The sequence below is a fragment of the Vipera berus genome (assembly GCF_964194415.1).
Source record: "Vipera berus genome assembly, chromosome: 13".
In the NCBI taxonomy this organism is placed as follows: domain Eukaryota; kingdom Metazoa; phylum Chordata; class Lepidosauria; order Squamata; family Viperidae; genus Vipera; species Vipera berus.
In genome coordinates this window covers 18,941,887-18,967,903 of record NC_138216.1, presented here as the reverse complement: position 1 = coordinate 18,967,903, position 26,017 = coordinate 18,941,887, and the positions used below count along the sequence as shown (strand labels likewise).

The following is a 26,017-nucleotide window of genomic DNA, read 5'->3' as shown; positions in this document are numbered from 1 at the left end:
GCGTGGGACAAAACCCTCCTGAGATGTCTTCAAACTTGGTGGCCAACTACAAGAAACGTCTGACCTCTGTGATTGCCGCCAAGTACTAAGTCATGTTTTGCAAAGGGATCAAATACTTATTCCACTCATTAAAATGCAAATCAATTTATAACTTTTTTGAAATGTGTTTTTCTGGATTTTTTTTGTTAAGTCTCTCACTTAAAAAAAACCATTAAAATTATAGACTGATCATTTTTTTGTAAGTGGGCAAATGTAATTTTTCCCCTCACTGTAAGTTGTAAAGTGGGTCATCATGTGACTGGCCGGGTTGAAAGAGCCTTTTGGGGGGGGGAGGGTCCGTTGTAACTCGGAATGATTGCTAAATGACTCGTCCAAAGTTGAGGGTTCCCTTGGATCGTGCACAAAGCTTTTTCGACACAGTTGGACGGAGCCCACCCGTTACGGTCGCACGGCACAGCAGTTGTTAGGTGGACGACTCCCCATCCCTGCTCTCCCTGATGTCATTAAATGAGCAGACGTCGTTTGCGTAACCTGGGTAGAATCCATTCTCCAGGCAGGTTCTTACTGCAGATTCCGCTTGAATGTCAGCTTGGCACAAAAGGTGCAATTAACTTTCCCTTTCTCCCCTGGCTAATACCCCCCTTATCAGTCGGTGTCCCATTAAAAGTTCTCAGCTTGTTTAGGTAACAGACCCTTCAGTTCGTTCCTTCTCCATCTCCGCCTTCCTTTGGCTGGCCTGCTGCTGGACTGGTGCATTTCACTTCCTGAGCCTGCCTCCCAAACTGCCCTCCTTTCCTCCCGCATGCCACCCTCCGCCCAATGCTAATGTCATTTTTCCACAGACGGGGGGGGGCACACAACCTAGATCCCTCACATGTGCAGTTTACAGTAGGGTTTGTGCTCCTATGAGAATCTGATGGTCTGAGGCAGCAGAGCTGAGGCGGTGATGCTGGCGCTGGGGAGCAGCTGTAAAAACAGGAAGATTTGCTCCTTTGCGCTCCGCTCATCTCCGGCTCTGCGGCCTGGTTCCTAATAGGCCGTGGTCCAGTACTGGGGGCTGGGAGCCTCTGCCGTAGACCATTTTACCCTAGAAGCTGACCGCATGGATCCCCACTAACCCCCACACCTCCCTCCATCTCAGCACAAGGACTTTTATTTTAATGTTCCAACGCCAACGTTTCTATCAAAAAGAAGTTTACAGGCAGAATCCAGTCAAGAAACATTTCGGTATATGAAACCATGATAGTAACACTCAGATTAATGCTGAAGTAATTTTGCACAAAATGAATACTATGGTTATAACACTGTATCTTTATTCAAAGATCCAAGACAAGATATTCTCCCGACTCCCACTGAGAAAAGTGCCACTGCAGCACCAGCGTGAGTGTCGAACACGTGAGATTGTCAGTGCTGTGCTGGTTGTTCCATGTTTGTGATGCCTAAATGGGGCTCCAGTTGCAATTATCCACAATGGAACGGAGTCTGGCAGCTAAGGTCATCCCAGAACATCTTTTGCTGTAAGGCTAACAGAGAGTTAGGCAGGAAACTGTGTAAGGAAGCTGCCCACATAAAAAGGCAAGGACTGGTCTCCCCACTTTCACTCCAGCACAATGATGAGAAGAATTCCAAACGGACAGAACTTCTGAACAAATGTTGGTTTGAAGAAAACAATATTGTTTGGGATTTAATAGTCTTCTATCAAATGGTTAAAAATCGCATGTGGATGGAAATACTTTACCGAAGCTGGGAAAGGTGGACAATTTAATTTTCTCACAAGGCATCGTACCGAGTTTCAGCATCTCCATTTAAGTGCTTGTTAGCGTTTGAAATAGTACTAAGATCTGACTTTTTTATCCCGAGTGCTTGCGTAATGCGATTATCATCTTTGTTTCCAACTAGAAGACAGGAAAAAAAGCTACAATGTCAATCTATCTTAGCTGTCATAGAATATTCAGTTGGAAGGGACCTTGGAGGTCTTCTAGTCCAACCCCCTGCTCAAATAGGAGACCTTACACCATTTCAGACAAATGGCTGTCCAGTTTCTTTTTAAAAACCTCCAACGATGGTGTACGCACAACTTCTGAAGGCAAAGGTGTTCCACTGGTTAGGAAATTTCTCCTTACTTCTAGCTTGGATCTCTCTTTAATGATCTTCTACCCATTGCTTCTGCCTGCCCTCAGGTGCTTTGGAGAATAGGTCAACCCCCTCTTCTCTGTGACAGCCCCTCAAATATTGGAAGACTGCTATCATGTCACCCCAGTCCTCCTCTTGGCTAGATTAGCAATACTTAGTTCCATCGCCGTTCATTTTTATCAATTCTGATTAGCAGTAGCTCTTCAGAATTTTAGAGAAAATACCACAGCTACATTTGAGGTTTCCACTGCCTATACTTGAATTCTCATTCAATGAACACTCATTTGCCCAAAACCTGTAAGTGGGTACAGGTAGTCCTCGAGTTCATAACTCAAAAACTCGTAGTGAATCATGTTCCTTTAGCGAGATCACTCTCTTGCTTGTTAAAATGCATGCGGTTCGTTAAGTAAACATGAGGTATCTCAGGGTGGGGAAGACTGGGGGGGGGGCGCTACGGATGGAACAGGCCCCAAAGGCCTCCCTGACCCACTAAGATTTATTTATTTATTTATTTATTATTGGGATTTATATGCTGCCCTATCTCCCGAAGGACTCAAGGCGGCTAACAACAATAACATACAATAATACAGAAGTTAAAATGAAAATTAAATTAATGGCCCCTGTAGAATAAATTAAAATTAAATTAAAAATTAGAGTTAAAAATTAAAAACATAATTAAAATCCCTGTCAGTCCAGGTCAGCCAGGTGGAAAAGGAGTGTTTTGAGGCCGCGGCGAAAGGACTGGAGATCTGGGGCCATCCGAAGCTCAGGGGGGAGCTGGTTCCATAGGACTGGCGCTCCCACAGAGAAGGCCCTCCCCCTGGGGGTCGCCAGCCGACATTGTCTAGCCGACGATACCCTGAGGAGGCCTTCTCTGTGTGAGCGTACTGGGCGATGGGAAGTCGTTCCCGGCAGCAGATGGTCTTGCAAGTATCCCGGGCCTAAGCCATGTAGGGCTTTAAAGGTAAGTACCAGCACCTTAAATCTCACCCGGACAACTGGTAACCAATGCAGCTCACGTAGGAGGGGTGTAATATGGGAGTATCGGGGTGCTCCCATCACTACCCACGCGGCCGCATTCTGCACCAGCTGAAGCCTCCGGGTGGTCTTCAAGGGCAGCCCCATGTAGAGAGCATTGCAGTAATCTATACGGGAGGTAACGAGTGCGTGGGTGACTGTACGTAGGGCATCTCGGTCCAGAAAGGGGCGCAACTGGCACACCAGGCGAACCTGGGCAAATGCCCCCCTAGCCACGACTCCAATATGATCTTCAAACTAAGTCGTGAATCCAGGAGGACGCCTAGATTGCGTGCTCTATCAACGGGAGGTAACATCTCTCCTCCTATAACCAAAGATGGAACCTCTTGGACTAAACGAGATGCCGGTACGTAAAGCCACTCAGTCTTGGCCGGGTTGAGCCGGAGCCTGTTCTTTCCCATCCAAATCTGTACCGCTTCCAGGCAACGGGACATCACATCGAGGGCATCACTGGGTTGGTTCGGGGTGGAGATGAAAAGCTGGGTATCATCAGCATATTGATGATACCTCACCCCGAAGCCACAGATGGTCTCACCCAGCGGCTTCATATAGATGTTGAACAGGAGAGGTGAGAGTACCGACCCCTGAGGCACCCCACAGCTAAGGGGCCTACGGGTTGACCTCTGCCCCCTGCCAACACCGTCTGCGAACGGTCCGAGAGGTAGGAGAACCACCACGAAACGTTGCCTCCCACTCCTAACACCTCAAGACGACGCAGCAAGATACCGTGGTTGATGGTATCAAAAGCTGCTGAGAGATCTAATAGACCAGGACAGAGGAATAACCCCTATCTCGGGCCCGCCAGAGATCATTCACCAGCGCGACCAATGCCGTCTCCGTGCTATACCCGGGCCTGAAACCCGATTGGTACGGATCCAGATACTCAGATACCTCATGCTTCCCCCTCCCTTCCTGCTGCATGGGACTCACCTGGAAAAGGTCTGTCTCCTCTGCCGTGATTCCTGCTGCCGCTCCAATCTGAGGCCAGGGGATGCATCCACAGCCCCCTGTGGCCCTATCTGAGCTCCGGAGGCCTGGAAAAGACCTCCGGAGCTCAGATCTATGGCCATAAAGTGATTTTCGCCCAGCCCCCCACGGCCAAATCTGGGCTCCAGAGGCCTTTTCCATGCCTCTGGAGCCCGGGTCCACAGCCACAGGGCGATTTTGCAGTCCCCCAACAGCCCAATCCAGGCTTCAGATGTATTTTCCAAGCCTCTGGAGCCAGGATCGGGCCACAGAGGGGATGCAAAATCGCTCCGCAGCCTTGGATCTGGTCTCTGGAAGCTTGGAAAAGGCCTCCAGAGCCCGGATCAGGCTATGGGGGGGCGCAAAATCGCTCCGCGGCCATAGATCTGGGTGGCAGAGCTCTTTTCCAGGCCTCTGGAGCCCGGATCAGCCCCAAGTGGGGGGGGCGCACAAAAATCACTCTGTGGCCATAGATCCAGGAGGCAGACCTGGTGCCTAGGGAGACCTGCAGCGGGGGCGGGGAGGGAGGGTATAACCCGGGTGAATGTTGCAGAGCCACTGCAGTTGCTTGTAAGGACGAACGACTGCTGTGGTGCTGCAATACTCATAATTTCGGGAGTTGCTCATAAGCACTAGGGGGAACTCATCATGTAACTTTGAATGAGTGTAAAGTGAACTCTTGTAACTCAGGGATTACCTGTATATTGGTTAAAGTCCTGCAATGGCAGGAAAGCAAAGCTAATAACATCCCCCATAGGCAATGGTGGTTTAGTGCTATAACTCAGTATGAGAAGCAGTTGCAAGCATTCGATCATCTACCTTAGGATTTGAACCTGAAATCCAAAGAAATGGGTACAGGGAAACTTGTAAACAACTTTATATAGAGAAGATGCAGAACTATTTTGATAGACATTTTAAAAAATGTCTTTGAAGTAAGTGAAAAAATGAAGAACGTCCTGCAGGGTGAATGGAATTAAAAGTAATTTGAGATGAAGGTGAGGTAAAGAAATACTGTAAAAATATTTTAGGGATTTGTATAAGGATGATAATAATATATTGGAGTGAAACAAATGAATGTTTTAAACTTATGAAAGAAAATGAAAGGAAGCCATGATGTAGTAATGTTCAGAAATTGTAAGACTGCAGGTGGTTGAAATATGAATGTGGTTTACTAATGGAATGGACATAGGACTTGCGTAATTTATGCATGAAGACTATCTGAGCAGTTGACAAATATTAACATATGGCCCCCAACAATCAGGGTCCTCATTGTACCAACTTCGGAAGGATGGAAGGCTGAGTCAACCTTGAGCCCGTCAGGATCAAACTCCCGGCAGTTGGCAGTCAGCCTGCAATGCTGCATTCTAATCACTGCGCCATCAGGGCTTGTAGATAATAGATAAAGTTCTGCCCTTTCTACGTTTTTTAATTCTTTATTTTTACTGTACTTGTTATAATCATTACTAAAATTATTATTTTAACAAAGAATTATTTCCCATCACCATAAAAACTGAAACCAGAAACTATGGATATAAATTCCAGTTACCTGGATTTCATTTAAGTATAAGGAAAAATCTCCTGTACAACAATGGAAGATTCCACTTACAGTTTGCGAGTTTTCCACCTCTAGAAAGTTTTAAGAGGCAGAAGAGTCCCATTCATGGATACATTAATTGGTTTTTCCTGCACATTGCAGAAGGCGGAACTAACGGATCCTCGTGGTCCCTTCCAACTCTACAACTCACCTCAATTACGGTATCAAATTGATATCTCAGATTTTGGTGCTTGAACCAATACTAAATAATTTTAATTTAAGACTTCAAAAATTCTGGCAGATATTTTGTTTCACTGATTTTGGAAAATGAAACTTATCACTGCTGTATTAGTACAGGTAATCGTCACTTAATGACATGACTGGGATTGGCAACTGTCACTAAGTGATGCGGTTAGTAAGTTATCATATGCTTCGGATGGACTTATGACCTCACTCAGCCTACAGCCATTAAGAGAGTCACTGTGGCTTGTTAAGCGAGACAGCACATGACCGTGACTTGCTATTTTGTTCCTGGCTTCTCCATTAACTTTGTTCATTGGGAACCAGCTATGTGTGACTGCGGGACCCTGCGAGGGTCGTAGTCGAAACACCTGGATCTCAATCACATGACAGTGCGGAGGCCAGGACCATTCATAAAGTCACTTTTTCAGTGCTGTTGTAACTTTGGGCAGCTGCTAAACATGGCAGTCATTAAGCAAGGCGTTTCTTCAGAAGGAAAAATGTTTTTCAAACTTACATAGGACGGTTTCATAAGCAATTCCATGCTGGGTTAGTAAATCTGACAATTTCTGCAGATCATTAGAAAGTCGCTTATATTCCTAGAAAGAAAAGGAGAGTAACTTCACACTTATTTTACCACAAAAAACAGAATAGATTTATACAAAGTCCAAGAGATACAAAATAGCAAAGTAAAGAAGCTGTGGAATCAAAGAAACCATCTGCCATTTTTTCAAAGACAATCATAATTCAGCTGTCATCAGCAAGGCAGTTCTGAGCCTTAGCCAGACGACTGTCAAGTGGATCACTTTCATCAAGGTCCCAGGTTAATTAACGGGACAGCCTAACATAACCTCCTCCGAAGCAGCGAGGGGACAGGACACAATCAGCCACAAAGGGCGGTCTGAAGAGATCCTGTACCTTGTTGCACTTTTCTACAGAATCAAATTCCATATGTCGAACTTGAGCGTCCTTCTCCTTTTTGTCTCTTGTCGATTTTAAAAGACAGCCTTCTTCAAACAGCACTCTCAACCTTTTCTTGTATCCCTGAAAACAAAAGTAATAGTTATTTTCATTTTTCCTTTTCAAAGGCTCGGATTAAGACACAGTAGATCTTGACTTCTGGTTTTGACGTTGCGATGATGGAGACGCAGGAAGATGGAGCTCCGTCTTTTGTGTTTGGTTTCGCCCTGCTGGGGGACCCTGGAAAGGGTCGAAAGTCACCCCGTAGAGGCAGCAAGCAAGGAGGGGACTCTCGTTGATTGCGTGGGGGGGGAGGTGGCAGCCCTCCCATTTGATCTGAGGAAGACATCCAAACCAGCAGGGAAAAACTGGCTGCATTCGTGTAGCCAGTCCGAAGCTGCTGACAATGGAAGACAACAAGCACTACCAAGCAACTTTACAGCAACGTAGATGAAACTGGGTGAGACCTGATCCTTTCTTTATGATTTTAAGACCTCTTCCTGAAAGTCTGCCCAAAGCACTCCCCCCAATGAAAGAGGGAAAGGGAATTTCTGCCTCATTCCCTCAGAAAAGAAAAGCGGCGAATTAATTACTTAGGGAAAATGGCGAAACCTTTAAGACTTATTTGGAATTAATATAATATAATTAATTTGGGAACTAAAAGTGTTTTTAAGACCTTTTTTTTTTAAAAAAAAGACTTGAAAAGTTTACAAGTTTTGGATCTAAAAACTGGAAAATGGCATTGATGACATCTAGTGGTGAATTACAGCACTACAACTTATTTATGTCTAAAAGAAACCTGGCTCGAAGCCCAGAACTAGATAAGACTTTGGCTGGCCTTGGAAGCTTTTACTATTGAGAATTGCAGCTGAGAAAAAAAAGGCTTGGGGGCTGCTTATCTGTGTGGCAGAGATGATAACAATATTCTAAATTTGGCCAGTCTGAATTTTGAACATAAATACTGACTTTCAGAACTGTATTGTGGATTTATTTTCTTGTAGAAGAAACATATGGAACACTTTGGATTATAAATCTTGATCGTTACCTCCAATGGTTCTTTTTTCTCAACAGAAAGGATATATTTCTTACTGAACAGAAAAATTTGAATTTTACTTATATTTGCTTATGGGAGATTCAGGAACAGACAGTTGATTGGATAAATTTATAAATGCTACTTACAAAAAATGGATGTTTCATATTCAGCTTTAAATAGTAAAACACCATCTTTAACATCTGTTCCCAGTAGCCTTAACTTGCCGTATCACCAAGAAAATAATGATGAATCACAGAAAGAAATTCTCTCCATGTTGAAATTAATACAAAAAAAATGCTTTAGCTTGTGATCAGGTTAAAAATAACACAAAGGAGATAAAAGAACAATTTTCTAATTTAAATCTACAAACACAGAAAACTACAGGGAAGGAACCAGCAACCCAGAAAATAGAAGGAAAACTAGAGAATGCTGACACAAACATTGACAATCTAAAGAAACTAATGACCAAACTCAGATAAATGAAAACTCAGAGGACACAATGATAATATTGGAAACGGAAAAGACATCTTACAAACCAAGGTTTCAGAACATACTGGATGACAAGGAGAACTGATGGAATGGAAGATAAAGTCATTAACTGAACTGTGGGGAACTGGAAGAGGGACGTGGTTTAATGAATATCAACAGGCTAGCTCTTTCAAAAACACTTTAACCAAATTGTTTCTCTTATTTCAAATATCTACAAAAATAGAGGAAGAATTATTTGATGATCCAAATGTGCTGACTTGGAAAGTTAGTTGGCAAAGAAAGCTAGAGTAAGACTGAAGGAAACAGAAGCTTTGACCTATTAGAGGGGATGCTATATTACTAATTAGAGGTTTGAATATGGTTAAGAATAGATTGCTAGAAATAGAAGTATTATTATAACTAGATAGTTAGGATTTGTAATCAGAGTATTATATCTTGGTATGAAAAGGGAAATAAGAATATGCTAAGAACTTTGAATAAGGGATGCTTTTGGTTGCCCAAATATAACTTATTTTGAAATTATAAATGATTGAGATACTTTGAACATGGATGGGAAATTAAAATCGAAAAAAGCAAAAATAGGATATGAATTAAATAAGTGGGAATTGAGTGCAAATGTAATTAAGATATGTGTCATGGTTCCGATTAAAAAGACACAGCAAAGAGTACTACATGATTATTTATTCTAAAAAGTCTATAATGAGCAGAAACGGAGCATCGGCACTCATGGATGGATGCCAGAATCTGAATTCTCCTCCCCTTGACCCACCCACCACATCATACAGAATTTCCCTCCCTTATGTACACATCATGAATCACATTTAACAATTAATTTAACATACGAATTTTCACTTCCCTTCTGAAGCGGCTATCCCTTATCTTGTCAAAACATCCGGTTGCATTCCACCGAGTTTTTGTGATTCAAAACCAAACAGTTAAAGCAAAAGGCTGCCTCTTATATTGTCAGTGCAAAAACATGTCAATGTTTGCAGCATTGACAATATGCTTTGGTTAGAAGAGATATTTTAAACTGATATTATTGATGTTATTAGAAAAATGTAACAAATGTTGATATGCAATTGTATGTTTACTAATAAAAATAAGAATTGTATTTGCTTAGTGCAGAAAAATGGTTATTACGAGAAAAAGAGATTGGCAAGTGTAAAATTGGACTTAGTTGGAAGAAGCTTATATGTACCACAGAATCACTAATGGACTCAGTCATCGCGTTGTCTATTGAGCACTTGTTTGTGAAAATAGAAAATTAATAAAACATTTATATATAAAAAACGACACGGTAGATCTTCTTGGCTGATCTCAGAAACTAAGCAGAGCTGGTCAGATGGGGACTATCTAAAAAGCCCAGGTTTATACGCTAGATTGTTATGGCTTTTTTAAAAAAAGAAAAAGAAAAAGAAAAAAAAGAAAAGAACATTCTGGAAGAAGGCAATGGCTTAGATTCAAAAATCAGCCATGGGTTGAAGCATTCAATTGGGATGTTTTTTTCGTTTGCAATTTATGTTGTTATGCATTTGTTTATTCCATTTCCTGTCAAACACAAAAAATACCTCATAAAGTCTAACATTTGTTGCAAATAATTGGGTACTAAGGTGGAAAATGGATACTATCTGTAAAGCAAAATGTGTATACTTTCAAGTCCTCATCAATATATTTTTGCTAGGAGATTTATACATATATCCATAAATAAATAATGGAGGAGATATCACATATCGTTCGTTTCGCCGGGACCTAAAAACCTGGCTTTTTGAGTTAGCTGGCCTGGACTGAGGGGTTTTAAGGTTTTTAAATTCTAATTTTAAATTTTGGGGCTATTGATTTTATTTTAATTTTTATATTGTATTGTTTTAATTTTGCCCTGTAAACCGCCCTGAGTCCTTCGGGAAAAGGGTGGTATATAAATTGAATTAAATAAATAAATAAATAAATATTCTGGCCTTAGTCCAACCCTACACTGTACCATTTACTCTCACAGGATTTATTTCCAACCTTTATCTCTGTCATCACATTCAGCAGCCAACCTTCGATTCAACTTTTACACAAAGCATTCAATGATTTGCTGAGGAACAACATGCTGGCATAAAGCAGTGCTGCCCTTTCCTGATTCTGCTCTTCTCTTGCTTCAATCATCACACCAAGCAAGATGCCTCTATATTCCTCGTTACTTTACTCTTTCACAATGGAATAATATATAATCATCAATCACGTTTTTTTAAGGTGTATTTGGGGAAAGGGAAATGGAAACGTGTTATATTAGGAAACAGATTCCTAGCATAATCACAAATGGAACCCTTGGTTACTATTCGGAGAACAAATTAAGGCCCCAAAGGCAGTAATTTAGATAAAATACACCACAATAGTGTCCCTTCAAAATGACAGCAGCTGCAGTCTGAAGAGTAGTGAAGAGTGGCAGTGAAAACAATGGGATGTGAGTAGGCTTCAACTGGAGAAACAAGAGAAGTGAGAATTTAGACAATCAGATTGGAGAATTGTGTAAGGATGTCGTGGTCTTAGTCTTCACTTCGTGACTGCCTCATTTAGCAATCGTTCACAGTTACAAGACTGAAGGAATTGTGCTTACTATTCCCTTTTTAAGATGTCCAACAGATCGTGAAGTCTTTTCCATAGTTTGTTTCTTTTGACATGGAACCTTGTTTATACCTTATGAGTTTATTCCAACTTGGTATCTTGAACATCATGTATAAATTTGATTAGACCTGCTTTTAAAATTCCCTAAAACTTTAAAGCCCAGCATGGAAGAGTCTCTCTCTTCAAAGTTTCCTCTATTCTGTTTTTAAAAGTGTCTTCCCTATAAGTTTGCATCAAGTCAAGGGCAGTTTGAGCGCCTGGCTTGCTCTCACAATGGATGCACCGAGGCGCCTCTGGTTTGAAAGGATCACTACCTGGTGACATCACCGTTGCCCAGGGGACCCCCAGCTGGGGGCACCTTTCATGCCCCCGTTTTTATGTTCTCAAGCCCCCTGCACCTAAAGAACAAGGAGGTCAGCAGGGCAGGAATTTCCTTAAAGTATTGTGCTTTGCAAAGTATGTCTTCCAACAGCAGATGACAGGGTGATTAAAATCCACCATTATTATTATTTTAGGCTATCTTAAAGATCCACAATTTGCTTTAGAAGAGCATCATCCACATCTTTATCTTATCTGGGAGTAGAGAGTACCTTTTTTCCCCCCTAACAGCAACATTAGCTAAAGCTGTCTCACTCCAGAGGACTCTCAGTGGCTTACAATATCCAGACACATTTTTTAAATATTAAAAACATAACAGACTCTAGTAGAGGAGAAAAATAACCACAGCAATGAAAAACACAGCAGGGGCTCCACTAATCTCAGGACTGGGGGCACAGCCAGATCTTAGAGAGACTTCTGCAACCCTAAGAGAGCGGGTGCCACGTATATCTCCGGGAGAACAAGAATCCAGATGAACTAATTCCACTATATTGTAGAGTTACATTTAACAGAATCTTGCAAGTCAGAAAGAACATTTCTCCCCCGTTGCCTTTACAGCCCAAGAAACTAGGGAGGGTCCTGAAACATTTGTCATGCCCACCGTGGGCTAAGCTGCCTCTTATCCAAGCGCTCCCAACGGCTGTGGCCATTCCCCACCTGCCAAGGCCACGCCCACCACAGCGACAGAGGAGGCCGGCTTCCTTGGTCCCACCAGGTGCCAGTGAGAGGAAGAACTTGCAAATCAAGGAAGCACAGAGGCAGCTCACTTCAAAGCACCACAGCAGGGAAAGCTGGCTAGCGCGTCCCCCAGGAGCTCCGAAGGGGGACCCTCCGCCATTTAAGAAGAGCTCAAACAGCTGACAGCAAACAAGCATACTTAATTACTCCTGTTATTGTTACTTTAGAGTCCAGGCAGAAGATAAAACTTTCAGCTCTTGTATACTCGGGGGCAACCACTAATTTCACAAGTATAGGAACAGTACAGAAACTAACGTTACCTACTCTAGAAAGCCCAACGATAGTTGAGACAATTGACAGGCAGCCACTAAGAGCGGGCTGACCTTGCAGCATGTGGCTCCTATGCAGGTGACAATCAAAGACCACACCGAGTTCGTAACACTCTGTGTAACCGCCTCCTTGCAAGCGTCCATCATCTTGGGAACAGAATGCCTTCAGCTGCACAATCGGGATTCCCTGCCCCTCGGCGTCAGCACCGTCACGTGCGAGCAGTGCAAGCGCGCCTTCTAGCTCGGCTCCAGCACAAAACGAGGCTCTCTTCTAGGCCTCTCGCCCCGGCTACTGTCCGGCTGTGGCTACCCTGTCTCTTATCTGGCCACTCCCTGGCAGCGTCTCTTTGCCCCATCTGCTAATACCGGCTTAACCACATCTTCCCTGGGATGAAATTCACTTGTGAAGAGGAAACAACAGACTCCCATTCCTTGACATCAACTTAAGGAGACTGGACAATGGAGAACTGGAAACCTGCGTCTACCGCAAACTCACACACAGAGACCAGATCCTCAGCTTCGCAAGCAACCACCCCATCGCAGACTAAAGAAGCTGCGTCCAGACCCTCTTCAGAAGGGCCAGGACACACGGCAGCACCAAGAAAAGCAGAAAAAAGACGGCTGCTTGACGTCTTTCTCCGTAATGGCTATCCCCAAAACGCCATATTCCAACACATAGCAACCAAACCACCACACACCCGACCACCAGGCAGAAATAAACCCCACCACACACAAAAGGGGTGTCAGGAATGACAGCCAGAATTCCCCAACCCCTAGGAATAGCAATAGCTCACAAACCCACAGCCACACTCTGCCAGAAATTATCTAGAGTAGATAGATAAGAGTAGATGGCAGTCGGTAGAAGATCATACCCACATTATTATCAAGGAAATTCCAGCTGTCCATTCAGTGAGCAGAAAGTCCTTTTTTAGTTATTTATCTTGATTCTCCTACGCTGCACAAGTCCTTTGTTTGAAGCTCTTACTTCTGGTTTTTCTCTCCAACCCCTGCACCCTCGGCATGTTGTGCGTCTCAGCCAAGCTTTCACAGTTCAGCCCATCCTACGCCAGGACTCCATTGTTCTGATTCCTGCCACTGCGATCCCACCTAACACCTTTTCTGTATTTAGTCCTTCATCTGGACTCATCTTTTTCTTCCTGTTTTCTTGTATGGACTAGGAGAGAGAACAGCTCTCTCTCTTCCCCATCTTCGTTCTAAATTTCATTTTATACATAAATCACAGCTCTCCTTTTATAAGACTATTTGTCCCCCACACGGACAAGCTGTTCTTTACTACTATAACATAAAATACACACACCTGTTTTGTGATTAATTCATCATAAAGCAACTGCTCAACTTCATCCCACTTTCTCTGAAGAGCTTCAGGCAAGGTTGGGTACACTGTAGGGAAGAAATAATCTTACTTAGAGTTCTCTTTGGACAACATTTCCTCAAAGATTAAGTTCACAGAGGCAGTGTCAGAGCCCGCTTCAATCCACATCTTAAGAAAGAAAGACTCTTGGAGACAAGATTATCCAAGCAGGAACTTTTACTTAGACGACAGAGGATATAATAGACAGGAGCTGAAGAATCCCCTCACAGATCGATATTTTTAAAGTGTCCCCAAGCCAACCCCACCCCTCAGTTCATTCGGTCACTTCTGGATCAGCCAGGTTCCAGGTGGGAAAAGGAGAAACATCAGTCCATTCGTAGCAGAATCAATCCCACCCCTTCACATTCCATCCGGAGAAACAAACCAGATTCCCCCCCACCCGCTTTCTTAGTTTCCTGCAAGATGAGAGGGAGAATGCCTCTCATCCATCTTATTGTGATGGGTAACAGGCAGGCGAAATAAACAAAAAGTTACATCTAAGGAAAGGAAGGGGAAGCAATCAACTCCCATGTTTATTCCCTTTTCCTCCTTGGGAATGGCAGAATGGGGGGGGGGGTTGTTGAGATTTGGGTTTGCACAGAAGAGAGTTAGAAACGAAATATAAATGGATTGTGACAGGCAGAAGATTACAACGCAAGCACTTTTACTATTAGTTTGCTGCCAGTAACTGGTGCTATCGACCACATCCCTGCTGGCAGAGGGAACATGAATGAGTGAAAACAAACGTCTTTGTCTTTCGGGAGAAGAGGAATCTTATGCTCACTCATGTAGACCAGTAGTTATAACAATTCTTCCCACATGTTAATATATTCATTTGGCATGACACAATTATAGTATCCCTGGTCACATAAGGTATAAAACAAAACAGACTGTCTGAAAGCTTTACTTTTAACAGAATAACGGAGTTTAGCATGACCAGTACAGAAATGAAAAGTGTAGGTCACTTTCTCTGATATGGTGATATGCCAGGCATTTTGGTAGCAGACCTCTAATAGTTTAATCTTTCCAGGACATTTTAGCAGCAGCGAACGCTCTTAATTCTTTGGTTTACAATTTTACCTATCTCCCAAAACTTCAGACCCCATCTCAAAAAACCATGGGGATATGGCCACCATGGGTAGAATGTTTCCTCACAAACATTCCAACAGTCAGAGGAAGTTTTTTGTTCTTGTCCAGTGGCTAAGGCACCAGGCCAGGGGCAACGAGCTGCAGTCCGACCTCAGGGATGAAAGTTGGCTGGGGACCTTGGGCCAGTCACACTCTGTCAGCCCAACCAACCTCACAGGGTTGTTGTTGTTGGGTGAAAAATAGGAGGAGGAAAGATTAGTAGGCAAGTTCACCACCTTATTTATAAAAAATAATAAAGGTGGGTTTAAACAAATAAAAGGGGTGGGGTCAGGCTAAAAACTGTAAAATTGTGAGTTCTAGTCCTAGCTTGGGCACAAAATCAGCAGGACCGTGAGCCAATGGCTTTCTCTCTGAAAGTTTTTTTTTTATTAAAGAGTTTTACAAAAACAAGATTTTACAATACATCCCCAAATCCCACCCACCCCAAACCACCCCCCTTCCCCCCACTTCCCAGAGCTAAATACAGGGTTATAGTTATAATAATCATATTCTAACTAAAGATTATCCATAATATAAAATTAACCAAATTCATAATGTGCTTTAACTCCCCTTTAACATAGATACATACAAAGTACTAACACTAAAATTAATAACAATATCCCTCTAAAATCTACTCATAAGCTAAATGGAACTTTTTAGTCCCATATTTATTCTGAATATAATCTATCCATCTCCTCCAAACTGAAATATATCTTTCTTGTGAATGATCCTTCAAATAAGCAGAAATCTTAGACATTTCTGCAAGATTCGAAACTTTAAACACCCATTCTTCTATAGTAGGCAAACTATCCTTCTTCCAGTATTGTCCCACCAGTAACCGTGCTGCTGTTATCAAATTCAACATCAAATTCGTTTCTTTAACATCACAATCTACAACAATACCCAATAAAAACAATTGCGGAGAGAACTTTATCTTTCTCTTAAAAATCTTTTGAATGTTCCACCAAATTTTAACCCAAAAAGCTTTTATATTTCTGTAAGTCCACCACATATGAAAATAGGTGGCTTCTAAACTACCACATCTAAACTACCACATCTCCAGCATTTAGACTGTAAGTTAGGATACATGTTAGACAACTTCTTGGGATCCAGATGCCATCTATAAAACATTTTATAAAAATTTTCTCTTAAGTTTTGAGTCTGAGTGAATTTAACATTTCTGACCCAAATTACCTCCCAAGTATCCAGCGGAATTGGTTCCTGAATATTTTGTGCCCACTTTATCATACAATATTTAACTAATTCCGTTTCCGAGTCCAATTCAATTAAAACATTATATATCCTCTTTATATGTGCACGATTTAAATCTCTAATTTGTTTTACTAAATTTTCATCTGTAATTGTGATGCCAACCTTCTGATCCAGCTTCCACCTAGCTTTCAATTGAGTATATTGAAACCAAGAGTAACTTATGTTTCCTTGTCTTAACTCCTCTAATGATTTAAGTTGCCAATCATTCCCTTCCAATCTAAGTAATTCCTTATAGGAAAACATATGGCTGGGCAGGGGTAGGGGCCGTCAACATAAATGTAATAAGAGGCCCCTGATTTTGTTTTTATCAAAAATTTTTACGGGGTTGGGGAGGGGGGTGGGAGATAAGGGTTGTCTGGCTTTGGGGGGCGGCCAATCAACCATAGTTCAGGCCAGACTTGGGTCTGACCACGCGGGGGGAGAACGAGGGGTCGTTGTCTCCGGGGCTCATGAGCGGGTCGTGGGATTACCAATTCCCACGACGGGGAATGGCAGCAGGCGGATAGACAGGGGGCCATATCGTTACCGGGAGCGCCGTCTCCGCTATTTGCAAGCGGTGGGGCGCTCCGACCCTCTGCTTCTTTCCCGAGGTTCCGGGAGCGATGATGTGCAGCCTCCTGAGCTCCGGCTGGTGTACTTGAATGCCAGGTCCGTGGTCAACAAGGCTCCCCTTATTAGGGATTTAGTTGAGGGTGAGCATGCGGACCTGGCTTGCATCACGGAGACTTGGTTGGGCCCAGAGGGTGGGGTCCCTTTGGTTGATCTTTGCCCACCAGGCTTCCGGGTGCTACACCAGCCTCGAGCTCAGGGTAGGGGTGGGGGTGTGGCGGTGATTGTTAGGGAGACCTTATGTCCGCGGGAGACCACCGTTCCTCAGATAGTCGGGTGTGAGTCTCTCTTCATGAGATTTGGCTCTGGGGCGCAGTTGGGCTTGCTGCTCGTGTACATTTCACCTAGTCGCGTAGCGGCAGCCCTGCCCGAGCTGCTCGATGTCCTCTCAGGGTTGGTGGTTGAGTTCCCCAAACTTATAGTTTTGGGAGACGTCAACCTACCATCCCTGGGAGGTTCATCTGAGCTTGCTCGGGAGTTCATGGCTTCCATGACGGCCATGGACCTGACGCAGGTAATTTCTGAGCCAACTCATGAGGGAGGCCACACCCTTGACCTGATTTTCTTATCTGGACGGTGGTTGGATGATCTTGGTGGGGGCTTTCCATTTATTATGCCCCTGTCATGGACCGATCATCACCTCCTGCGGCTGGTCTTCCATTTTGCCACCCCCCGCCGTGGAGGTACGGAGCCAACTAGATGGTACCGCCCCAGACGCCTTATGGATCCTGAGAGATTCCAAGCGGCGCTGGGGTCTCCACCTGCCTCCATTGCTCACAGCTCGGCGGATGCCTTAGTGGAAGCCTGGGAAAGGGCAGCCACTGAGGCACTCGACCGGGTTGTACCCTTGCGGCCCCTGACCCGGCGCAGATCCCAGCGAGCTCCATGGTTCTCCGCGGAGCTCCGGGAGATGAAGCGTCGGAAACGGGGCCTACAGAGCTGCTGGAGGTCCAGCCGATCTGAACCCGACCGATTGCGGTTAAGAACCTACATTAGGTCTTATCTCGCTGTGATGAGGGAGGCGAGGTGTAATTACTTCTCCACCCTCATCGCGTCCGCAGATAATCGCCCGGCCGCCTTGTTTAGGGTGACTCGCTCCCTTCTTAATCAGGAGGTGAGGGAGGATCCCTTGCAGGGTCGTGCCGAGGAGTTTGGTCAACATCTGTCGGATAAAATCGCTCGGATTCGGACCGGTTTGGACTCCAGCTGGGCAGAGTCTGACGATCAGGACACGGGCGGTCTTGTCAATGTTATCTGGGAGGAGTTTGATTCTGTGACCCCTGATGAAGTGGACAGGATTATGGGGAAGCTGAGTTCCACCACATGTTTATTGGACCCGTGCCCTTCTTGGCTGGTTTATGCAGCTAGGGAGAGGACACGAGGCTGGCTCCAGGCGGTTATATCTGCTTCTTTGAGTGAGGGTTGTTTCCCCACCATCTTGAAGGAGGCGGTGGTGAGACCTCTCCTCAAGAAGCCTGCCTTGGACCCAGCTGTATTGAACAACTTTCGTCCAGTCTCCAACCTCCGCTTTCTTGCGAAGGTTGTTGAGAGTGTGGTGGCGCATCAGCTCCCTCTGGTCCTGGATGAAGCGGATTATCTGGACCCTTACCAATCGGGTTTCAGGCCCGGGCACAGCACGGAGACGGCATTGGTCGCTCTGGTGAATGATCTCTGGAGGGCTCGGGATAGGGGGTATTCCTCTGTCCTAGTCCTATTAGACCTCTCGGCGGCTTTCGATACCATCGACCATGGTATCCTGCTGCAGCGTCTCAGGGGATTGGGAGTGGGAGGCACGGTTTTTCAGTGGTTCTCCTCCTATCTCCTGGGACGCTCGCAGTCGGTGTTGGCAGGGGGGCAGAGGTCGACCCCTAGGACTCTCGCTTGTGGAGTTCCTCAGGGGTCGGTCCTCTCGCCTCTCCTGTTCAACATCTATATGAAACCGCTGGGTGAGATCATTCGTGGTTTTGGAGTTGGGTATCATCAATATGCTGATGATACCCAACTTTTTATTTCGACCCCAAACCACCCCAGTGATGCCCTCGCTGTGATGTCCCGTTGCCTGGAGGCGGTTCGGGTCTGGATGGGGAGGAACAGACTTCAACTCAACCCTGACAAGACTGAGTGGCTGTACATTCCGGCTTCCCGAGACACCTGGGATGTTCCACCTCTTTCTATGGGGGGTGAGCTTTTACCCCCTGTGGATAAGGCTCGCAACTTGGGAGTCCTCCTAGATTCACGACTCACTTTGGAGGATCACATAGTGGCCGTGACTAGGGGGGCTTTTGCCCAGGTTCGCCTGGTGCGCCAGTTGCGGCCCTATCTGGACCGGGAGGCCTTGTGTACGGTCACTCATGCGCTCGTGACCTCTCGCCTAGACTACTGTAACGCTCTCTACATGGGACTTCCCTTGAAGACTACTCGGAGGCTCCAACTGGTACAGAATGCGGCCGCGAGAGTTGTCTTGGGAGTTTCCCGGTACTCCCATGTTACACCTTTGCTCCGTGAGCTGCATTGGTTACCAGTTGTCTTCCGGGTAAGGTTCAAGGTTTTGGTTATGATCTTTAAGTCCCTACATGGCATGGGTCCGCGATACCTCGAGGACCACCTGCTGCCGGCGTCGACTCCCCTCCGCCCTGTGCGCGCCCACAGAGAGGGCCTCCTCAGGGTGCCTCCTGTCAGGGAATGTCGACTGGTGGCCCCCAGGGGGAGGGCCTTCTCTGTGGGTGCTCCGGCGTTATGGAATCAACTGCCGGTTGAGCTCCGGATGGCATCAGACCTCCGATCCTTCCGTCGCGGGTTGAAGACCCATTTATTTGAACTAGCGGGTCTGGCCTGATGGGGGTACTTGGGTTTTTTATAGGTTTGTTTTATTATTCGGGTTTTAACTTGGGCATTAATTTAATTATCTTTTAATGTTTGTACTGTTGTTTATATTTATGCCCTGTGAACCGCCCTGAGTCCCTTTGGGAGAAGGGCGGTATAAAAATCTCAATAAATCTTAAATCTTAAATATCCAAACTCACTCCCATAGATACACGCGATAGAAGGTGTATCTCTCTGAAAGTCTTAATAACATTGCTTCTAAGTTTGTAAAAAGTATGTTTGCTTGAGCTTTTATTTCTAAATTAAAAAGAAGAGATCTAAATTATAAATGAAGTAGCCAAGTATATTTTGAAGAAATTAATGAATTACCAACTTTAAATTAATAACTCTAAATCCTGTAATCTGTATAATTTCTGATTGGTTTTTGCTTTATAAAATATATTAGTCAATGTACGGAATTTAGGATGGCTAAAAATAGAAACAAGAGTAGAACAAGAAGGAGCTAAATAATGATATATTTCATAAGTGGCAAGCCTTATAATAAAAAGATAAATTTAAAATTCAAACTGAGTCTGAGATGTTTTTAAATACAATTTTACAAAGCCTTGACTTTTTTTTACACAAAGTATATTAGCAATTTTCCCATTGCCTAAGACCTAACAAAGATAAATGAATTAGCAAAACTTCAAATAAAAACTGGGAGTATAATATAATATTAGTGGCTGTGATTCTTCCAAGCCAGACTTTGATAGAACATTGTCTCATTTCCTAATTTTCCTTTTAATATATTTTATTTTATTACTGGGTAACCTCGGGCCAGTCACTCATTCTCAGCCTTAGGAAGAAGGCAATGGCAAGGTACTTCTGTAATTTTGCTAAGAAAACTACAGAGACTTCTCCATATTGACTTGAAAGTGTGTGTGCGTGTGCGCGCATGCACATGTACACACACACACAGTTTCAGTGGTGAGTACAAATAACAAGGGAGGAAGTGGGCACTCCTGCATTATATCTCAAGTGATAGGAACTGATTCAGAATTTCAGAGATTTGGATTGTGCAAAGGTTTTACCATACATTTGTGGGGTCCTTAGCGCTCTCTGAGCTTGGTTGTTGTTTTTTGGAGACATTTCATTACTAAATTAGGTAACATCTTCAGTGCAATCAATGCAAACAACCAAGCTCAGAGAGAACCAAAGACCGCACAGTTCAATCCTACTCCAATATTCTCTTCTATTGCTACCATATATTTGTTCAGATCTTCAAAATATCTAAGATAAGAATTCTGAAGGGAATTTTAGTGGATCTACTATAATGCAGACAATTCACAATGCAGCAAATTGGATCAGTAATATACCTTTAATAAATCCTCCTGGTCAAACTATGAAAGTATTTAGTCTTGCCAAACAAGCTATAAAAAATTTCAAATCTTGATTAAGCAAAGCTATAGGATAAGACTGTCAGGTTTTTTTATTTCGCTTAAGAAACAGTCAGTCTAGACGTGTGTCAATGATTCTAGAATTGATTCCCCCTTAAGAAAATTATAGTGATACCTTGGTACTCAACTGCTTTGAAACTCATCAAATTTGGTACTCATTTTGACGTGAACATTTTGTCCCGATACTCATTTGTTTGGTACTCAATGCACAGGATAGTACCTTTCAGTGCTGGCTGCCTTGTGACTGACATTATTCCTTATGGGAAAGAATTGTTTGGTACTCATCATGCCTCCTAGAATCAATTAATGATGAGTACCAAGGTACCACTGTAAACGGAATTTTATTTATTACATTTCTGTGCTGCTCATATTGCTGATACAGTGACTCTGAACAGCTTACAATGTAATAAAAAGTAAAAAAGTACTAAAAATAATTAAAATTACAAAAATTGAATAGAAAAGCTAAAAACCAAGGACCCCTCATTAAACACTGAACTATAAATATTCTCCTTTATTGGAATAAATTCTGAGCTTGCTATTATATAATTAAAATTGTTTTCATTATTGTCACTAAAAACTTCTTTATTGTTTGGCACCGATAATCATTACTGCCACTACTACCTTTATTAGTAAGCAGTAAATTATGTATTAAAGTATCTATTGGTCACCATCACCATCACGGTTATTAGCACTTCACTGTCCAGGCATCTTTATTATGAGCACTCAGAAGAATCATTAATGCTGAACTAGTGTAGATTCTGGAAGAAATTCTCACCAATAAACAGCAAAATTGATTTGACTCAATTTAATTCTGCAGAAAGACAAAAAAACAAACCAAGTGTTGACGGGAGGGGAGAGATCCGCCCCGAGGCCTCTCATTTGTGGAGTTCCTCAGGGGTCGGTTCTCTCACCCCTCCTGTTCAACATCTATATGAAGCCGCTGGGTGAGATCATTCGTGGTTTCGGGGTGGGGTATCATCAGTACGCTGATGATACCCAACTTTTTCTTTCCACCCCGAACCAACCCAGCGATGCCCTCGCCGTGATGTCCCGGTGCCTGGAGGCGGTCCAGGTCTGGATGGGGAGAAACAGGCTTCGTCTCAATCCCGCCAAGACTGAGTGGCTGTGCATATCGGCATCTCGGGTCAACCAGACTATTCCATCTCTAACGATGGGGGGTGAGGTGTTACCCCCCGTTGATAGGGCTCGCAACTTGGGCGTCCTCCTGGATTCACGACTCAATTTTGAAGACCACATAGGAGCCGTGACCAGGGGGGCTTTTGCCCAGGTTCGCCTGGTGCGCCAGTTGCGACCCTATCTGGACCGAGATGCCCTACGCACAGTCACTCATGCGCTCGTGACCTCCCGTTTAGACTACTGCAACGCTCTCTACATGGGGCTGCCCTTGAGGACCACTCGGAGGCTTCAGCTGGGGCAGAATGCGGCCGCGCGAGTTGTGATGGGGGTTTCCCGATACTCCCATGTAACACCTCTACTCCGCGAGCTGCATTGGCTTCCGGTTGCCCTCCGGGTGAGATTCAAGGTGCTGGTGATGACCTATAAAGCCCTAAATGGCTTGGGTCCGGGATATCTGAGGGAACACCTGCTGCCGGCATCAAGTTCCCTTCATCCAGTGCGCTCCCACAGGGAGGGTCTTCTCAGGGTGCCACCGGTAAGAGATTGCCGGCGGGTAACACCCAGGGATAGGGCCTTCTCAGTGGGGGCGCCTGCCCTTTGGAACCAGCTGCCAGTGGAGCTGAGGACTGCCCCCGACCTCCGTTCATTCCGCCGGGGCCTGAAGACCTGGCTCTTCGAGCTCTCTGGCCCAGGCTGAGGATTAATCTTATTTTAACTGGGGTTTTATTTATGCAGGGACAAATATAATTTTTTTAAACTTGTTTTTAACTTTTGTATTTTGGTTTTTTAATCACCCTGTAAACCGCCCTGAGTCCTTCGGGAAAGGGCGGTATATAAATGTAATAAAATAAATAAATAAATAAATAAGTAAGAACAACTCATTTTAGTGGACAAAAGCCTCCCTCTAGAAGCTCCAGGAGAGACCCAGAGGAAGAGAACCGTCCTGTGGCCGTCCAAACTCCCTGTGCTTTCAGCCCAGCAATGCAGGGCAGCAGCCGGTCAGGGGAACGTCGACCTAAAGGGGCCTGTGCACCAAACCCTGGCTAATCAGGTCAAGGGGCTGCTACTGTCACCAGATTCTTTAGAGGCCACATTAAAGCAGACTATAATCAGTCTGGGGGCATTTTTGTTTTATTTTTATTTTTCTAAGCATGAGCTTAGAAATTGTCTTTTATTTAGGAAACCCAGACAAAAGAGTTCCTCACAAGGCCTGTTTTTCAGACCCTTGAAATGGGCTTTGATCAAGATAAAACAGTGAGCATCTTACAACAATCCCTTCCTGGTGAACAGGGGCAACTCTGGGTGCCAACAAAGTCTATAGATTTGCAAGTGTTACTGGGTTAGTTGCCATCAGTTTAGCAGGGCCAGTGGACTTGTTAGAAAACTGTGTATCAAAAAGCAAGGCTAATTTACATAAACCCTTAGTTCTTGGGATCATGACATCGTAAGAAACATTTGGGAACAAAAAATAGTTTGCTATAATGGACTTATTGAACACATACAATGTCAAAATTGGAATATAAATTGCATCATTTCAATTTTCTGCTTTTAATCCAAAGAAGGAATTATTTTCTTACCTAAAAGAGAATGTGGGTGACAGACAAGTGGAGTTTCAAATGTAAGAGAATAAACGCAAGTGCTTGGTTCAGATACTTGAGCCAATCTATTGTTTTTTCCACATACAAGAAGTACCTATAAAGTAGAGATTTGAGAACTTATAAACAGAATTCATAAAGTTAACTAATTTCCCTAAATCACAGACCAGTAAAAAGAAACCCAATTAATACAATCTGCTCAATGAACTTACAATATCTGACAGATAAAGAGAAGCATTATATGTATTACATCTAAGCTGTTGCAAACTATTGAGCGATGAATAATATATTTACATCTTACATAAATAAAGTGTCAAGCAATAACATTCAATATACTTAACATAAAGTATATTTAAATAAATTATCAAAAATAATGATTATTGAAAGAGGAAGTGAAGTGTTGAATTAAGAGCAAGCAGAATCTAGGCCACTCTCAGCTGCAGAAGCTCATTGGGAAACTCTGGGCCAGTCCTCCATTTTCAGCTCAGCCTACCTCACAGGATTATTACTGGAGGAAAAAACAGCAGGTGGTGACACTAATATGTTGCTTAAACTCCTTATAAAAGGCAGGATACAAATCATATAAATAATCTAGAATGGAAGAATATACGTTAGCTTCTTTGTCAAATTCTTTACCTTCGTTTCTCTATTTTTTGTTTCACAAGAATCTCCTTCTCTCATCCACATACCAACAAAAGTGTTGTTTTCAATTTCCCATTCATGCCAAATTCTAGGAAATAAAAATAATATACTTCAGACATTTCAAAGGCGGCCACTGGCAGTTGCAGTTTGATTTCAAGCCCGATTAAGGAACAGTCTGCTTAGGTCACCCTGATACCAGGGGATGAATCAGGATTAAGCCCTTGTTTATTCTTCTGGATCTGAGAGAGGTCCGTTCAAGTTTGACATAGCCTCTGACTCCTTTTGAACTAGCAGTCCTCTCTGTCCAAAATGTGGACTCCTTGATTAGTTTCCATCCATTGCTCCTTGTCCTGCCTTCAGGTGCTTTGGAGAATAGGCTGAACCCATCCCCCCACTTCCAAAAATGACAGACCTTTACTCTGAAGTGATACAACTTACGGTAACTCAGATATGCTTTAATTATGTCAATTGGGCTCTGGATGCCTAAATGAGCAGTGAGTACATATTTGGTAATTTACAAGATAACACATCCACTGGTAGCTTTAATTTCTCCTCTTTAGGTACCTGTACCTATATTAATTCTTAAGCAAAAAAGAGATAACTGTTAGCTATTGACCAATCTCCTACATATCACCACCTCTCAGCCTGATTATAACACACACGAAACTGTAGAACACGCTCAGGAAACCTAGAAATTAAGGTGTTATTCAGCATCATTTCCACACATACCACTATCTTGCCATTTAGCGCATCATCACGAAAGTGGGAATTTTTAACCTTGGAGGACGGGCAACAGCAAGGAGAAAGGCGATTCTCTTACCCGAGAATTCCGCTGTAGGCGTTCCACCGGAAAGTCTGCTCGTGTTGGGTGACGTTATAAAACGGACAGAACTCGTATTTATACCTAAAATTTCAAAACAAGTCAGAGATTGATCTCCGGTTTTTAGAAGGCAGCGATTTTAAAGCGCACGTTTAATCCACCGGCTTACGTAGACTCCACGTAATCGAAGCATTTGCCCGCCAGCTTGACAAGATGTTCAGGCCCTGGAAAAGGAAGCGTGGCAGAAGCGGTCAGGGACTCGGCAGGCGGCCGGGCTCTTCCTCCGGCGCCACGCCCGGCTCGCCCCGCGCGGCTCACCTGAGACGGGCGAGGGGGCCGCCTTGGGCTGCAGCCGGCCGGACGCGGGCAGGAAGGGGTTGTTCAGCCTGCTCGGAGGGGGAGACAGAAAGACGGAAAGCCTTCAGAGCCAGCGCCCAGCCCCGCCCGAGCCCGCCAGGCCGAGAGCGGCTCTGCCCCCCCCGCCCTCCGCCGCCGCCGCCTCACCCGAAGCTGTTGGGCTCCTCCACCACCTTCATCTTCCCGGCAGCCGCCAGTCCTGCGGGGCGAGAGAGAGAGAGAGAGAGAGAGAGAGACGGGCGGGGGTCCCGGGAGGGGCTCGGGGGGGGGGACGCGCATCGCCTCACCTCCCGCCAGCAGCAGCAGCAGCACCGGGAGCCGCCGCCGCCCCTCCCCCGCAGGGCCCCGAGCCGCCATCCCCGCGCCTCTCTTCCGGAGCCGCCCCCTGAACCGGCCGGCGCTGGGCGGGGCCCTTGGCTCGACCCGGAAGCGGAAGAGCCG

The 26,017-nt window shown here is 44.4% G+C and overlaps 1 protein-coding gene across 2 annotated transcripts; it reads right to left on the bottom strand.

Moving 5' to 3' along the window:
- Window positions 1-1,291: 1,291 nt before the first annotated feature.
- Window positions 1,292-25,951, bottom strand: GNPTG (N-acetylglucosamine-1-phosphate transferase subunit gamma). Of its 2 annotated transcripts, XR_014027835.1 has the most exons (12): window positions 25,864-25,951; window positions 25,724-25,775; window positions 25,538-25,605; window positions 25,389-25,443; window positions 25,220-25,303; window positions 24,394-24,487; window positions 23,740-23,854; window positions 13,704-13,786; window positions 6,830-6,955; window positions 6,429-6,510; window positions 4,835-4,970; window positions 1,763-1,895 (listed from the first exon to the last, which is right to left on the bottom strand). XR_014027835.1 is itself a non-coding variant. In XM_081338577.1 (11 exons), the coding sequence occupies exons 1-11, from the start codon at window positions 25,931-25,933 to the stop codon at window positions 1,771-1,773; spliced, it is 954 nt and encodes a 317-aa protein (XP_081194703.1). In that variant the 5' UTR covers window positions 25,934-25,948; the 3' UTR covers window positions 1,292-1,770. The 2 variants fall into 2 exon arrangements, 1 of the variants encoding a protein (XP_081194703.1); XM_081338577.1 differs by lacking the exon at window positions 4,835-4,970 and having other exon boundaries at window positions 1,292-1,895; window positions 25,864-25,948.
- Window positions 25,952-26,017: the final 66 nt, after the last annotated feature.